The sequence below is a fragment of the Palaemon carinicauda genome, chromosome 19, assembly GCF_036898095.1.
Source record: "Palaemon carinicauda isolate YSFRI2023 chromosome 19, ASM3689809v2, whole genome shotgun sequence".
Taxonomy (NCBI): Eukaryota; Metazoa; Arthropoda; class Malacostraca; order Decapoda; family Palaemonidae; genus Palaemon; species Palaemon carinicauda.
Genome location: NC_090743.1, coordinates 116,468,541 through 116,486,081, shown reverse-complemented (window position 1 = coordinate 116,486,081; position 17,541 = coordinate 116,468,541). Strand labels below are relative to the sequence as shown.

The following is a 17,541-nucleotide window of genomic DNA, read 5'->3' as shown; positions in this document are numbered from 1 at the left end:
AATGATTACCTCTAGAGCCACCAATGCAATGATTACCTCTAGAGCCACCTATGCCCTGATTACCTCTAGAGCCACCTATGCAATGATTACCTCTAGAGCCACCTATGCCATGATAAACCTCTAGAGCCACCTATGCAATGATTACCTCTACAGCCACCAATGCAATGATTACCTCTATAGCCACCTATGCCATGATAAACCTCTAGAGCCACCTATGCAATGATTACCTCTAGAGCCACCAATGCAATGATTACCTCTAGAGCCACCTATGCCATGATTACCTCTAGAGCCACCTATGCCATGATTACCTCTAGAGCCACCTATGCAATGATTACCTCTAGAGCCACCAATGCAATGATTACCTCTAGAGCCACCTATGCAATGATTACCTCTAGAGCCACCTATGCCATGATAAACCTCTAAAGCCACCTATGCAATGATTACCTCTAGAGCCACCTATGCCATGATAAACCTCTAGAGCCACCTATGCCATAATTACCTCTAGAGCCACCTATGCCATGATTACCTCTAGAGCCACCTACGCCATGATACCTCTAGAGCCACCTATGCCATGATTACCTCTAGAGCCACCTATGCCATGATTACCTCTAGAGCCACCTATGCCACAATTACCTCTAGAGCCACCCATGCAATGATTACCTCTAGAGCCACCTATGCCATGATTACCTCTAAAGCCACCTATGCCATGATAAACCTCTAGAGCCACCTATGCCATGATTACCTCTAGAGCCGCCTATGCCATGATAAACCTCTAGAGCCACCTATGCCATGATTACCTCTAGAGCCACCTATGCCATGATAAACCTCTAGAGCCACCTATGCCATGATTACCTCTAGAGCCACCTATGCAATGATTACCTCTAGAGCCACCTATGTCATGATAAACCTCTATAGCCACCAATGCAATGATTACCTCTAGAGCCACTTATGCCATGATAAACCTCTAGAGCCACCAATGCAATGATTACCTCTAGAGCCACCTATGCCATGATAAACCTCTAGAGGCACCAATGCAATGATTACCTCTAGAGCCACCAATGCAATGATTACCTCTAGAGCCACCTATCCCATGATAAACCTCTAGAGCCACCAATGCACACCAATGCAATGATTACCTCTAGAGCCACCAGTGCAATGATTAACTCTAGAGCCACCAGTGCAATGATTAACTCTAGAGCCACCAGTGCAATGATTACCTCTAGAGCCACCAGTGCAATGATTAACTCTAGAGCCACCAGTGCAATGATTAACTCTAGAACCACTTATGCCATGATAAACCTCTAGAGCCACCAGTGCAATGATTACCTCTAGAGCCACCAGTGCAATGATTAACTCTAGAACCACTTATGCCATGATAAACCTCTAGAGCCACCAGTGCAATGATTACCTCTAGAGCCACCAGTGCAATGATTAACTCTAGAACCACTTATGCCATGATAAACCTCTAGAGCCACCAGTGCAATGATTACCTCTAGAGCCACCAATGTAATAATTACCTCTAGAGCCACCTATGCCATGATAAACCTCTAGAGCTACCTATGCCATGATAAACCTCTAGAGCCACCTATGCAATGATTACCTCTAGAGCCACCTATGCAATGATTACCTCTAGAGCCACCTATGTCATGATAAACCTCTAGAGCCAGCAATGCAATGATTACCTTTAAACCCACAAGTGCAAACTATCTCTTGAGAAAATTACTATCTATATTGATAATCCCATTTATCAAACTTACAGGATTCATGAATAATACCTAAAGGAACTGTATTGGTTGGAGAAGCCTTTATAGGGACATTACCTATGCGAATAATACCTTCGTAACCATTAAACAATGAAACAATGAAACAATATCCAACAGATTTTGTAGATTTGACAACAAAGCCCTCAGACGAATATTGGGAGTTAAATGGCAGGACAGGATTAGAAATGAAACTACAAGAGAGATTACTCGAGTGCCATATATGGATGAGATCATGGTCAGGGGTAGATGGAGATTGTTTGGGCATGCTCTTCGCACTCATTACTTCTTATACCGATTATTTATTTCCTTAGTTTCTTTCCTCACTCTGCCATTTTTCCCTGTTGGAGCCCTTGGGCTTAGCGCATCTTGCTTTTCAAACTAGGGTTGTAGCTTAGCTAGTAATAATAATAATAATAATAATAATAATAATAATAATAATAATAATAATAAGTCAGGTGTATACATGAGAAACATAGGACAAACATTGAAAATGCAGATAAAGGCATTTAGTTTATTTCACAGGAAAACATTTGAGCAAACTCGGCTGCATAAATAAATCTCTTTTTAAAAACAGAACAACAAAACCAGTCGAAAAAGGTCAAGAGTCGCTCCTTATTGTTCGTCTGTGGTACCGGCAGCTTCTTCTTGAGCCCTTCGCTCGTCCTCGAGTCTTGCAAACTCGATCTGGTCGAGGACGAACTGTGGGATGGGGTGGGGGAAGGCTGGGGCCACTGGAAGGAGGTCGGACTGGGGCTGGAATCCGTTTTCGTCGGCCACGAAGGAGACTGAGGCTATGGAACCATCTTCCAAGGGGTAACTGGAAAGAACAATTAATGAGTGTTGATTCTCGGTTGCATAATTCTCATTATAATCCTCAAGATAATCTTTTCCATTGCCACACAATCCAGGAATCAATTCTGTACCTCCAAGATCCAATCATGTTGGCTCCACCAAGGGCTCCCTCAGATCCAGAGAATTGGAAGATGATGCCGTTCTCTGCCTCGAAGTCTGAGCTGTGTGCGCCGAATTCGTCGGGGTTGACCTGGTTGCTTCGGAGGATGGCCACGGGCAAGGGTGCTAGGACCGCAGCAGCAAGGGGTACTTCTTCGACTGCTTCTTCGGTAGGTACTTCTTCGACAGGGGCTTCCTCCTGGGGAAGTTTTGCTGCTGTGGCCACAGCTACCAGCAATGCAAGGGCGATCTAGCGAAAGGGTGAGGATCGAGGTCCAGTAAGTACTTAAGAAAGAATAATTCATTGAGTTCAAAAGTGGGTTCTGCTTTTAGAGTGACGGGCCACGGGCTCCAGCACTAAGGCAGCCGGTAATCAAAAGTGGGATCCTGTTAGACCAAAAGACTATTATGTTACAAAACTATGAATATATACTAATATTCAGGTGCACAAATATGGCATGACTGGTAAGTGTGCCTGTGTGTGAAAAATTATGAGATACATATACGAAACTCTTGCGGATAACAAAATCAGTATAGTAAACCATAGCGGGTACATGATCATGTCGGGCACATGGCTTTAAGACATTGACATGTTATCTATAGATAGTTATCATTAACATTGGTAGATAAATTTTCATTAAACCAGAATCATTTATGATTTAATTTCTTGGAGCATCTCACCTCTGGCATTTTTAATTCACTTAAGGGCTAACTACTACACTGTAATTGTCCAGTGGCTATTTCTACTTGGTAAATGTAGAAAAAACTCTTTAGTCAGGGTAAGCAACTCTCCAGTCTTGAGTAGTACCATGGATCCTGTACCATGGTCTTCCACTACCTTGGGTTAGAGTTCTCTTGCTTGAGGGTACACCCAAGCACACTATTCTACCTGTTTCCTTATTTCCTTTCCTCATTGAGCTATTTTTTTCTGTTGGAGCCCTTGCCCTTATAGCATCTTGCTCTTCCAACTATGGTTGGAGCTTAGCTAGTAATATGAATAATATAGAAATAAGTGAATTAATATATTAACTAATTGAATACAGAACTTTAATTGATAACAGACTATAGGGTAGGCTGGTACCTTTATCAGTACCATATATCAAACTATACTAATTTATTTTTTAATGAGGCACATTTGCACTGACTCGCAAGGGTGCCCTTTTAGCTAGGAAAAGTTTCCAGCTAGCTGATTGGTTGGACAAGAAAATTCTAACCACTCAGCTAGTAGGAAACTTTTCCGAGATGAAAGGGAACCCCAGCGTGTCAGTACAAATGAGCCTCATTAAAAAATGGACCATAGTGTGGTAAAAATGTATTCAGTATAGTAAGACCTCAATCAGTGTGGTGGAGATATTGCGATCTATTAAATAAAGCTAAAGAGTGTAAGGATTTTCATTAGATCAGACTGCATTTAGGCTATACATTATAGTCTGGGATAGATATGTCAATCATCATCATCATCTCCTCCTCCGCCTATTAACGCAGAGGGTTCGGTTAGATTTCGCCAGCCGTCTGTATCTTGAGCTTTTAATTCAATACTTCTCCATTCATTATCTCCCACTTCACACTTCATAGTCCTCAGCCATCAGGACTGGATTTTCCAACTCTTCTAGTGACTTGTGAATTAATCTCTCTTGAGGAGTACGAGGAGTAAGGCTAAACCATCTCCATCTACCCCTCATTATGATTTCATCCACATATGGCACTCGAGTAATATCGCTTATAGAGAATAGAACATCATAATTCAAGAGTAATACTGGTTTCTATCTAGATGGAAAAATAAAGGCCTACGCTCAGTAAATCTGAGTTTCATGTGAATTTTATACATAGAATCTTAGAAATAGGTCATAAGTCTAAGACTTCAATATTAATATATTCATTGACCATTTCAACTCTTGTAACTTTTCTTGAATCTAATAAAACAGTTAATATCTCACATAGATTGAGAATATACGTCCGTAATTGGAATCTCCCATAATTTTGACTTTAATGACCTTTCTTCAAAATAATGCAAGTAAATTGAAAACTAAAAATCTTCTATTGAATCCAAAAACAAAAAAAAATTAAAATCTCTTTTATATTAAGAATATACAGTACATCCAAAATTTGAATCTCCCACAATTTCGACTTAACTGACCTTCCTTCAAAATATAGTTGGTAATTTGAGAACGTCAAGTGCGAAGTAGGAGATGATGAATGAAGTATTGAATTAAAAGCTCAAGATAGAGACGACTGGAGGAATCTATCCGAGGAACTTTGCGTCAATAGGCCTGGGAGATGATCATGAATTTAAAAACTGAAAATCTTCTATTGACTCCAAAACTAGAAGACAAAAGTTCACTCACCACCTTCATGTTGATGTCGGCTGTCGGGTCGGATATGATACCAACGGGTCTAAGCTACCTGTTTATATAGGACCCTGTTAGTATGGGTTAGATCGATCCATACAAGGTTAGGTTCAACTTCTTTCACCCATTCGACGGTTAAGGGTAAGTCCTTTCACCCTACAATTCCCCTTTCTAGGTGGGCCATAGCCTTTTTTATATCTTTTTTAGGGTGGCCAAAATGGTTTCGTAGCCCGTGGGAGAGTTCAACGCCAGCTGGTCTATGGGGTGGTTGTGAGTGACCTATTGGATGTGAGGCTTTCTTATCAATCTGATTTTTATTTGGATTTTTTGTGATACTTGTTAACAGCTGTGCACAATGCGTCTCTCTCTCTCTCTCTCTCTCTCTCTCTCTCTCTCTCTCTCTCTCTCTCTCTCTCTCTAAATATATATATATATATATATATATATATATATATATATATATATATATATTTATATAGAGTGGGAGATCATGGTACAGGAGCTATGGCACTACCCAAAACAAGAGAACAATGGTTTGATTTTGGAGTGACCTCCTAGAAGAGCCGTTTACCATAAATAAATAGCCTCTTCTATCCTTACCAAGAGGAAAGTAGCCACTGAATAATTACAGTGCAATAGTTAACCCATTGAGAGAAGAAAATTTGTTTGGAAACCTCAGTGTTTACAGGTGTATGAGGACAGAAGAGTACATGTAAAGAATAGGCCAGACTATTCGATGTATAAGTAGGCAAAAGGAAAATAAACCGTAACCAGAGAGAAGGATCCCATGTAGTAGTGTCAGGCCACTCAAAAGGACCTCATAACTCTCTAGCGGTAGTATCTCAACGGGTGGAATTAGCCATATGAACACCACCCAAAAGGAGCACTCTGTCTAAACAGTACTGTACATTTGATATCAGCTGTGTAGTAACCTTGCAAGATCCCGTCATATGAAACTATTCAAGAGGAGAACCATCTATACATACAATGACCCCATATGAAACCAGCAGAAGAAAACCATCATTAAAGCTCCCTTCAATACAAAGATGACTAAAAAAAATGGTCTGCTTTATGGAAACTGGATCCAGCAATCATGAATAACCACTAGGAAATCTGGCAAAAATTTAGATATTTGCAGAATGAGTGATCACCTCTAGAGCCACCAGTGGAATGATTACCTCTAGAGCCACCTATGAAATGATTACCTCTAGAGCCACCTATGCCATGATTACCTCTAGAGCCACCTATGAAATGATTACCTCTAGAGCCACCTATGCAATGATTACCTCTAGAGCCACCAGCGGAATGATTACCTCTAGAGCCACCAATGGAATGATTACCTCTAGAGCCACCTATGAAATGATTACCTCTAGAGCCACCTATGCCATGATTACCTCTAGAGCCACCAATGCCATGATTACCTCTAGAGCCACCTATGCAATGATTACCTCTAGAGCCACCTATGCCATGATTACCTCTAGAGCCACCTATGCCATGATTACCTCTAGAGCCACAAGTGCAATAATTACCTCTAGAGCCACCAATGCCATGATTACCTCTAGAGCCACCTATGCAATGATTACCTCTAGAGCCACCTATGCCATGATTACCTCTAGAGCCACCTATGCCATGATTAACTCTAGAGCCAAAAGTGCAATGATTACCTTTAGAGCCACCTATGCAATGATTACCTCTAGAGCCACCTATGCAATGAGTACCTCTAGAGCCACCTAAGCCATGATAAACCTTTAGAGCCACCTATGCAATGATTACCTCTAGAGCCACAAGTACAACCTATCTCTTGAGAAAATCACTATCTATACTGACAATCCCATTTATCAAACCTACAGGATTCATGAATAATACCTAAAGGAACTGTATTGGTTGGAGAAGCCTTTATAGAGACATTACCTATGCGAATAATACCTCCATAACAATGAAAAAATATCCAACAGAATTTGTAGATTTGACAACAAGTTCCTCAGAAGAATATTATTTGACAACAAATCCCTCATAAGAATACAGGGAGTTAAATGGCAGGAAAGGATTAGAAATAAAGATATAAGAGAGGTTATTCGAGTGCCATATGTGGATAAGATCATGGTGAGGGGTAGATGGAGATGGTTTGGGCATGCTCTTCGCACTCCCCAAGAGATATTAGTTCACCAAACTTTCAACTGAATTCCACAAGGCACTAGAAGAGCTGGAAGACCCAGGTTTACATGTCTGAGGACTATGAAGCGTGAAGTGGGAGATGATGAATGGAGAAGTATTGATTTAAAAGCTCATGATAGAGACGACTAGCGAAACTTAACCGAGGCCCTTTGCGTCAATAGGCATGAAAGGAGATGATGATGATGAACTTCTACAGAGAGAATGCCTGCAACAATATTACCTTGCTAGAAATTACATCCAGTGCCACTACATACTGACAAACAAAATCTGGCGAAGGGAAAATGTTTTGAGAAGGTAACGTTAAGAGCTGTGGTTTAAGAAATGGAACCTCCCTTATCAAGAAAATTATGTCGTACACAGAGATTTGTGTTTTATAAATATACAAAATATATTAATAAGGTCTGGACGGAAAGAGGCTTAATATATGATCATATGTAGAATCTATATATTTTTTCCATCTCTTACAACTATAAACAACTATTATCTATTTGTATGTGACTGGGAGATCTTATAGTTATATTGGGTCATGGTACGCAAGGTAAAATTATCAACAGTTCTGCCGAGCAGAAATAGAAACTAGAAGGTATAAACCTTGAAGTCATTGGTCAAAACATTAATTTCAAATCTTATGCTATTATAGTTATTCTCATATTCATAAGTCGTTCTCTAACCTATTGAAAAGACAAAAACTCATCAAATATCACGAGTGTTATATAATTCATCAAAGCACATAACAATCTGTTTGGATGGTATTTAGTTAATTCTAATAGTCAGGCCTTCACCATGAGGCTCAAAACTACACATTACTCTTAACTACAAGAACAGAACTTTAGATAACTATAACTCCATTTGATTTATAATCAACTGATATGCTTTATCAAGGAATATTGTAAACCGTTACGATATTATTTCAACATCTTCCTTTTGCTTGGTAGATGTTGACCATCATCACTAACTTTTGCTAAGCATATAGAGGAATAAAGACATTTCTAACTACCATGGTCTTCCACTGTCATGAAATAGAGTTCTCTATCTTGAGGGTACAGTCGGGCATGCTGTTCTAACTTTTTTCTCTTCACCTTGCTTTTTTCTTTTTTTTTTAGTATTTATAGTTTATATGTGAAGGATCTAATTTAATGTTGTTCTTGAAATCTTTAATTTTGATTGTTTATTCTTCCCTTGTAGTTTACATATTTCCTTGTTTCCTTTCCTCACTGGGCTATTTTTCCCTGTTGAAGTCCTTCGGCTTATAGCATCTTGCTTTTCAAACTAGGGTTATAGCCTAGCTTATAATAATAATAATAATAATAATAATAATAATAATAACACATGAAAACTATAATTCATGTGCAAGAATAAGAAATATAGGACAAACATTGAAAATACAGATAAAGGCATTTAGTTTATTTCACAGGTAAACATTTGAGCAAACTCGGCTGCATAAATAAATCTCTATTTAAAAACAGAACAACAAAACCAGTCGAAAAAGGTCAAGAGTCGCTCCTTATTGTTCGTCTGTGGCACCGGCAGCTTCTTCTTGAGCCCTTCGCTCGTCCTCGAGTCTTGCAAACTCGATCTGGTCGAGCACGAACTGTGGGATGGGGTGGGGGAAGGCTGGGGCCACTGGCAGGAGGTCGGACTGGGGCTGGAATCCGTTTTCGTCGGCCACAAAGGAGACTGAGGCTATGGAACCATCTTCCAAGGGGTAACTGGAAAGAACAATTAGTGAGTGTTGATTCTCGGTTGCATAATTCTCATTATAATCCTCAATATAATATTTTGCATTGTCACGCTATCCAGGAATCAATTCTGTACCTCCAAGATCCAATCATGTTGGCTCCACCAAGGGCTCCCTCAGATCCAGAGAATTGGAAGATGATGCCGTTCTCTGCCTCGAAGTCTGAGCTGTGTGCGCCGAATTCGTCGGGGTTGACCTGGTTGCTTCGGAGGATGGCCACGGGCAAGGGTGCTAGGACCGCAGCAGCAAGGGGTACTTCTTCGACTGCTTCTTCGGTAGGTACTTCTTCGACAGGGGCTTCCTCCTGGGGAAGTTTTGCTGCTGTGGCCACAGCTACCAGCAATGCAAGGGCGATCTAGAGAAAGGGTGAGGAACGAGGTCAAGTAAGTACTTAAGAAAGAATAATTCAATGAGTTCAAAAGTGGGTTCTGCTTTTAGAGTGATGGGCCACGGGCTCCAGCACTAAGGCAGCCGGTAATCAAAAGTGGGATCCTGTTAGACCAAAAGACTATGATGTTACAAAACTATGAATATATACTTATGTTCAGGTGCACAAATATGGCATAACTGGTTAGTGTGCCTGTGAGTGAAAAATTATGAGATACAAATACGAGACTCTTACGGATATCAAAATCAGTATAGTAAACCATAGCGGGTACATGATCATGGCGGGAACATGGCTTTAAGACATTGACTTGTTATCTCCAGATAATTATCATTAATATTGGTAGATAAATTTTCCTTAAACCAGAATCATTTATGTTATAATTTCTTACAGCATCTCACTTCGGGCATTTTTAATTCACTTAAGGGCTAACTACTACACTGTAATTGTCCAGTGGCTATTTCTACTTGGTAAATGTAGAAGAAACTCTTTAGCCAGGGTAAGCAACTCTCCTATTCTTGAGTAGTACCATAGATCCTGTACCATGGTCTTCCACTACCATGGGTTAGAGTTCTCTTGCTTAAGGTACACTCAAGCAAACTAATCTACCTGTTTCTTTATTTCCTTTCCTCATTGAGCTATTTTTTCTGTTGGAACCCTTGCCCTTATAGGATCTTGCTCTTCCAACTATGGTTGGAGCTTAGCTAGTAATATGAATATACAAATAAATGGATCAAGATATTAACTAATTTAATACAGAACTTTAATTGATAACAGACTATAGGGTAGGCTGGTATCATAGATCAAACTATACTAATTTATTTTGTAATGAGGCGCATTTGCACTGACTCGCAAGGGTGCCCTTTTAGCTCGGAAAGGTTTCCAGCTAGCTGATTGGTTGGACAAGATAATTCTAACCAATCAGCTAGTAGGAAACTTCTCCGAGATGAAACGGCACCCCTCCGGGTCAGTACAAATGAGCCTCATTAAAAAAATGGACCATAGTGTGTTAAGAATATATTCAGTATAGTATGACCCCAATCAGTGTGGTGGAGATTATGCGATCTATTAAATGAGGCTAAGGTGTGTAAGGATTTTCATTAGATCAGACTGCATTTAGGCTATACATTATAGTCTGGGATAGATATGTCAATCATCATCATCATCTCCTCCTACGCTTATTAACGCAGAGGGTTCAGTTACATTTTGCCAGTCGTCTCTATCTTGAGCTTTTAATTCAATACTTCTCTATTCATTATCTCCCACTTCACGCTTCATACTCCTCAGCCATTAGGACTGGATCTTCCAACTCTTCTATTGCCTTGTGGAGCTCAGCTGAACGTTTGGTGAACTAATCTCTCTCGGGGAGTGCGAAGAGCATGGTCAAAACATCTCCATCTACCCCTCATTATGATTTCATCCACATATGGTACTCGAGTAATATCGCTTATAGAGAATAGAACATCATAATTCGAAAGTAATACTGGTTTCTATCTAGATAGAAAAATAATGCCCTACGCTCAGTAAATCTGAATTTCATGTGAATTTTATACATAAAATCTTAGAAATAGGTCATAAGTCTAAGACTTCAATATTAATATATTCATTTACCATTTCAACTCTTGTAACTTTTCTTGAATCTAATAAAACAGTTAATATCTCACATAGATTGAGAATATAAGTCCAAAATTAGAATCTCCCATAATTTTGACTTTGCTGACCTATCTTCAAAATAATGCAGGTAATTTGAAAACTGAAAATTCTCTATAGAATCCCAAAACAAAAAACAAAATCTCTTATATATTAAGAATATGCGTCCAAAATTGGAATCTCCCATAATTTCGACTTTGCTGACCTTCCTTCAAAATAATGCAGGTAATTTGAAAACTAAAAATCTTCGATTGAATCCAAAACAAAAACAATTAAAATTTCCTATATATTAAGAATATACATCCAATATTTGAATCTCCCACAATTTTGACTTTACTGACCTCCCTTCAAAATATAGTTGGTAATTTGAAAACGTTAAGTGCGAAGTAGGAGATGATGAATGGAGAAGTATTGAATTAAAAGCTCAAGATAGAGACGACTGGAGGAATCTATCCGAGGACCTTTGCGTCAATAGGCCTGGGAGATGATCATGAATTTAAAAACTGAAAATCTTCTATTGACTCCAAAACTAGAAGACAAAAGTTCACTCACCACCTTCATGTTGATGTCGGCTGTCGGGTCGGATATGATACCAACGGGTCTAAGCTACCTGTTTATATAGGACCCTGTTAGTATGGGTTAGATCGACCCATACAAGGTTAGGTTCAACTTTTTTCACCCATTCGACGGTTAAGGGTAAGTCCTTTCACCCAACAATTCCCCTTTCTAGGTGGGCCATAGCCTTTTTTATTTCTTTTTTAGGGAGCCCAAAATGGTTTCATAGCCCGTGGGAGAGTTCAACGCCAGCTGGTCTATGGGGTGGTTGTGAGTGACCTATTGGATGTGAGGCTTTCTTATCAATCTGATTTTATTTGGATTTTTTTGTGATACTTCTTAACAGCTGTGCACAATGCGTTACTCTCTCTCTCTCTCTCTCTCTCTCTCTCTCTCTCTCTCTCTCTCTCTCTCTATGTATATATATATATATATATATATATATATATATATATATATAAGGGCATATACACACAGTATGTGTGTATATATATACACAGTATATATATATATATATATATATAATGTATATATATATATATATATATATATATATATATATATGAGAGAGAGTTAATAGATAAGTGTAAATATAACGTATATAAACACATACACACAAAACACACATGTATATAAACATACACACATAAGTACCAATAATAAATAAATCCCGTGTAAAAATACAAACAAGGTCGAACCAACCTTCCAGTTTTTCTTATAACAACCAAATTCACTTTCACTGAAACAATTTTTTTTTTTTTATCTGGTTAGCGATTTTTTTTCCTCTTGTTCCCTTTTCGGTTCACCTCTACCAAAACCCATACAGCCGAGTTCCACTGTGGCCAAGGGAGAGTTCAACCCGCATAACCGAGTGCCACTGTAGCCAGGGTAGAGTTAGTCCACTGCCAAATCTTAAAGTTTAAAACATCTTTCGTGTAAGAGACGGGAGATTATTTCTCTCTCTCTCTCTCTCTCTCTCTCTCTCTCTCTCTCTCTCTCTCTCTCTCTCTCTCTCTCTCTCTCTCTCTCATTTCATAAACTAATAAGTCTCTTATCTCTCAAAGACTCACAATTTTGCAAACTACTCATTATTTCCTCTCCCATTGGGGAGAGGAAATATATAAACTACAAGAGAAGTAATGAATATAAAATATTTTAGGAACAATAACAATACTAAAATAGATATTTCATATATAAACTATAAAAACTTCAAAGAAACACGAGGAAGAGAAATAAGAAAGAATAGTGTGCCCGAATGAGCAAAAGAGAACTAATCCAAACACTGCAAGATCATGGTCCAAATGTAAACGTATATTTATTTATATAGAGATACGCTGTCTCTCTCTCTCTCTCTCTCTCTCTCTCTCTCTCTCTCTCTCTCTCTCTCTCATAAACTAATAAATCTAGGATTCCTCCATGACTCAAAATTTTGTAAACTATCAAATAAATATTCATTAGTTATATATGTGTATATATATATATATATATATATATATATATATATAGAAACACGCACAAATCCCACACACATATGTATACTGTATATACAACAACATATTCAACTTTTTCTAGTTCACTGCAGGACAAAGACCTCAGACATGTCCTAATTCGTGTCTTGGGTTTGGCTGGTCAACTGTTGGTTGGGGATGGTGGGAGATTTTTTTTTTTTTATCCCTCATAGCAAACCTACATTTTATATGTGTATGTATATATAAATATACATATATATACATATATATGTATATATATACAAATATATATGTATATATATATATATATATGTATATATATATATATATATATATATATATATATATATATATATATATATATATATATATATATATATATATATATATATATATAAATCTTCCAGAGATACTTGATGCTGAGATGCAAAAGAACCAAGGGGAAAATTAAAATAGAAAATAGAAAATCAAGTCCTGACTAGTTTCGTGGCTTCCTCAAGAAGTAATAATAATATTCAAATACAATAATTGTACAAACATGTAAATGGTAGCTTATATCCGAAAGAATCCTGTCAAAAAGACAATTTTTATCTGAGCTGTATAATTCTTAAGCAAGAAACCAGGTTTCAGTCCAGTCAGGTCTATTTTAAGGAACTAAAATGTTTTATGCATCGAGTTGTAGATTATCAAAAGTTTAGAAGTAAAGTCTCAGGGAAAACATGACACTGAATGGATGAGTGACTTGATTTGTAAAAAAAAAAAAAAAAAAAAAAAAAAAAAAAAAAAAAAAAAAAAAAAAAGTCGTCCGAGACGAAATTACTTTTAAAAATTTTTATAAGAATAAGTGCGGTAGAAAATCATGAAAGGGACTAGTGTACTTACAAGTTTAAGAGATAAGAAATGGAATCTGGAATGTTATGTAGTGGCTATTGCTCGAGGATGATTATGTTAGTGAAGAGGAGCTGCAAAGTTTAGTGAAAGCGCACGACCTATTAATAGCTTGATTTCTATCTCTAACGTGGACAATCATTGCATTGTTAAATTGAGCATATCTGACACTTTTATTATGCTGTTAATTTTATTTCTAGGGCTTTAACTGTTTGATCAATAGAGATTTTTTTCCCATTTTTTATTATTATTACTTGCTAAACTACAACCCTAGCTGGAAAAGCAGGAAGCTATACGCCGAGGGGCTTCAACAGGGAAAATAGCCCAGTGAGGAAAGGAAACCAGGAAAATAAAATATCTTATGAAGAAAACAAAACATTGAAGTAAATCTCTCATATAAAAACTATAAAAACAAGAGGAAGAAAAATACGATAGAATAGTGTGCCCGAGTGTACCCTCAAGCAAGAGAGCTCTGCCCCAAGACAGTGGAAGACCATGGTACAGAGGCTATGGCACTACCCAAGACTAGAGAACAATGGTTTGATTTTGGAGTGTCCTTCTCCTAGAAGAGCTGCTTACCATGGCTAAAGAGTCTCTCCACATAATTACATATTCCTTAAGAGCTGTTTTCATTGAGGTATTGTTCTTGAATACTACATTAACGTTGACATTTTTTAATGATAAGGGAGTATCTTCAAAAGAATTACTATATGGCAGACAAAACATTATATATATATATATATATATATATATATATACACACACACACATATATATATATATATATATATATATATATATATATATATATATATATATATATATATATATATTCAATTTCATGTATATATCTATACATAGGCTACACATATGCAAGCACATCCATACATAACCGCCACACACACTCACAAACACAAACACACAAACACACACGCACACAAACTATTCACATTCTCTGCATCAAAATTTTATTTTCATGTCAATTACAACTTTTTCTTCCTAAATTTGGAGACACTAATTACTCTCTGCAATTAATAACTTAAAAAAACGAAAATAATTAAAAGCTAATTTCAGTCAAAAAAAAGTTTCGTATTTCATAAGAAATATCAAATGTAAAACGGAGTTACGTAAAAATATTTTGCGTTCGTATCAAGGAATATTTTTTTCTAAAAGTTTTTACTTCTTACTCTAATGAAAATTAAATACCTGTCTCTCTCAAAAGCAATATTCTGGAGAAAAAATAATTCGCAAAGTTACCTTTCCATTAAAAAAAAAAACATTTTTTTTTTTCACCAGTGATGAAAAAAAGATAATCATAGGGAAAGTGTACGATAATGCCAGAAAGGGGAAAAAATGTCCTAAAATTTACGGTGCCCAAATTACGTCATATTGGACAGCTGGGGTACTGAAAGACTCAAGCTGTGGGCCCTCCCAAGGACCTCTAAGGACCTCAGTCCTGGGTGTACCCAAGGAAGTCATCCATGGAATTCTGAATTGTGTTTGGAGAAAGGTTCAAATGTATAAAGAGAAATGACTCTTAAAGAAAGATAATTTTTTGCCTGATGTACGATTATAGGAGCCAATCTGCTTTACGTGAAATAAAGAACTCTTAAAGATAGAGAATTTTTTGCCTTATGTACGAGTATACGAACAACTTACGTGGCTCATAATATAGTGATGTTTTCGAAGAAAATTAAACAATATGTTATATTCATGAATACAATGATGTAATTATCTTGACCTATCATAACCTTCAGAATATCTGCAGTGTATCACAGAATAATTAATTCATGAGAACGCGTAGATTCCTTGTTAAGGCGTTGCAACTTGCAACATGATTAAGTCGCTAGTTAATGAACTCCTGGAAGACAACACCTTTCACTTTATTATTATTATCATTATTATTATTATTATTATTATTATTATTATTATTATTACTTGCTCAACTATATCCCTAGATGTAAAAGCCGGATGATATAAGCTCTGGGGCTCCAACAGGGAAAATAGCCCAGTGAGGAAAGGAAACAAGAAAAAATATAAGATTTTAAAAACAGTAACAACATTAAAATAAATATTTCCTTTATAAACTATAAAAACTTGAAAAAAAAAAACAAGAGGAAGAGAAATAAGATAGATTAGTGTGCCCGAGTGCACCCTCAAGCAATAATAATAATATCAATAATAATAATATTATTATTAATATTATTATCATTATTATTATTATTATCATCAAATAATGTGGCAGCTACTTTTGCGGCTCCCAATACCTGCTTTCTTTTCGGTGAAGTGTTACAAAAAAAAAAAAAAAAAAAAAAAAAAAAAAAAAAAAAAAAAAAAAAAAAAAAAAAAAATTATTTATGGATTTTATTGTGTTAAGTTTCGCATAATGACAGCCTCAGCGTTCTGAATTCTTGGCACATGACAAGGTACGGTTGACTTCATTAATTCCGATACACTTCACGGGAAGCTAAGGAGACGTCAGTGTCTCGTAATTGGTGAAGCCAACTGTACGTGGTATTGGTCCTTTGTAAATGTGCTGTTCAACCATTCCGTCGAGACAGTACCTCCTCTCTCCTGCTTGTTTGTTACAAACACTTTATTAGGACGACCGATTTCCTCAAGGTGCGTTTTTTTTTTTTAGGTATGGATGTTCTCGGTTACCTTTTTTGTATCTCTCTCTCTCTCTCTCTCTCTCTCTCTCTCTCTCTCAAGGTGTTGTTAGTCATAGATGATCTGTCACCTCTCTCTCTCTCTCTCTCTCTCTCTCTCACACAAGGTGATTTTAGTCATAGATGTTATCTCTCTCTCTCACTCTCTCTCTCTCTCTCTCTCTCTCAAGATGTTTTTAGTCAGATGCTCTCTCTCTCTCTCTCTCTCTCTCTCTCTCCTCACACACCACACACACACAAGGTGTTTTTAGTTATAGATGTTATCTCTCTCTCTCTCTCTCTCTCTCTCTCTCTCTCACAAGGTGTTTTTAGTCAGATGCTATCTCTCTCTCTCTCTCTCTCTCTCTCTCTCTCTCTCACACACACACAAGGTGTTTTTAGTTATAGATGTTATCTCTCTCTCTCTCTCTCTCCTCTCTCTCTCTCTCTCTCTCTCTCTCACACACACACAAGGTGTTTTTAGTCAGATGCTCTCTCTCTCTCTCTCTCTCTCTCTCTCACAAGGTGTTTTTAGTTATAGATGTTATCTCTCTCTCTCTCTCTCTCTCTCTCTCTCTCTCTCACACACACACACACACAAGGTGTTTTTAGTTATAGATGTTATCTCTCTCTCTCTCTCTCTCTCTCTCTCTCTCTCACACACAAGGTGTTTTTAGTCAGATGCTATCTCTCTCTCTCTCTCTCTCTCTCTCTCTCTCTCACAGGTGTTTTTAGTCAGATGCTATCTCTCTCTCTCTCTCTCACACACACACACAAGGTGTTTTTAGTTATAGATGTTATCTCTCTCTCTCTCTCTCTCTCTCTCTCTCTCTCTCACACACAAGGTGTTTTTATAGTCAGATGCTATCTCTCTCTCTCTCTCTCTCTCTCTCACAAGGTGTTTTTAGTTATAGATGTTATCTCTCTCTCTCTCTCTCTCTCTCTCTCTCTCTCTCACACACACACAAGGT

At 37.4% G+C, this 17,541-nt stretch overlaps 2 protein-coding genes across 2 annotated transcripts in view; both read right to left on the bottom strand.

The window, feature by feature from the left end:
- Positions 1–2,275: 2,275 nt before the first annotated feature.
- Positions 2,276–6,612, bottom strand: LOC137659253 (cuticle protein AMP4-like). Its single transcript, XM_068394284.1, has 3 exons — positions 6,565–6,612; positions 2,687–2,964; positions 2,276–2,580 (listed from the first exon to the last, which is right to left on the bottom strand). Exons 1-3 carry the CDS (start codon positions 6,610–6,612, stop codon positions 2,376–2,378), a joined length of 531 nt encoding a protein of 176 aa, XP_068250385.1. The 3' UTR covers positions 2,276–2,375.
- Positions 6,613–8,626: 2,014 nt separating this feature from the next.
- Positions 8,627–17,541, bottom strand: part of LOC137658337 (cuticle protein AMP4-like) — a 49,057-nt gene continuing 40,142 nt past the window's right edge. Inside the window, exons 2-3 of the mRNA XM_068393009.1 lie at positions 9,053–9,330; positions 8,627–8,946 (exon numbers count right to left, since the gene is read on the bottom strand). Coding sequence (XP_068249110.1) covers positions 8,742–8,946; positions 9,053–9,330 — 483 coding nt within the window. The 3' untranslated portion in view covers positions 8,627–8,741. The remainder of the gene's footprint in view (positions 8,947–9,052; positions 9,331–17,541) is intronic.

Coding starts and splice junctions, on each gene's coding strand:
- LOC137659253 (XM_068394284.1), bottom strand. CDS start 6,612: ATGGCATTGGTGGCTCTAGAGGTAATTATTGCACTTGTGGCTCTAGAG. Junction 2,965..6,564: donor TTGCACTTGTGGCTCTAGAG/GTAATCATGGCA, acceptor CCCTTTCGCTAG/ATCGCCCTTGCATTGCTGGT. Junction 2,581..2,686: donor AACATGATTGGATCTTGGAG/GTACAGAATTGA, acceptor TGTTCTTTCCAG/TTACCCCTTGGAAGATGGTT.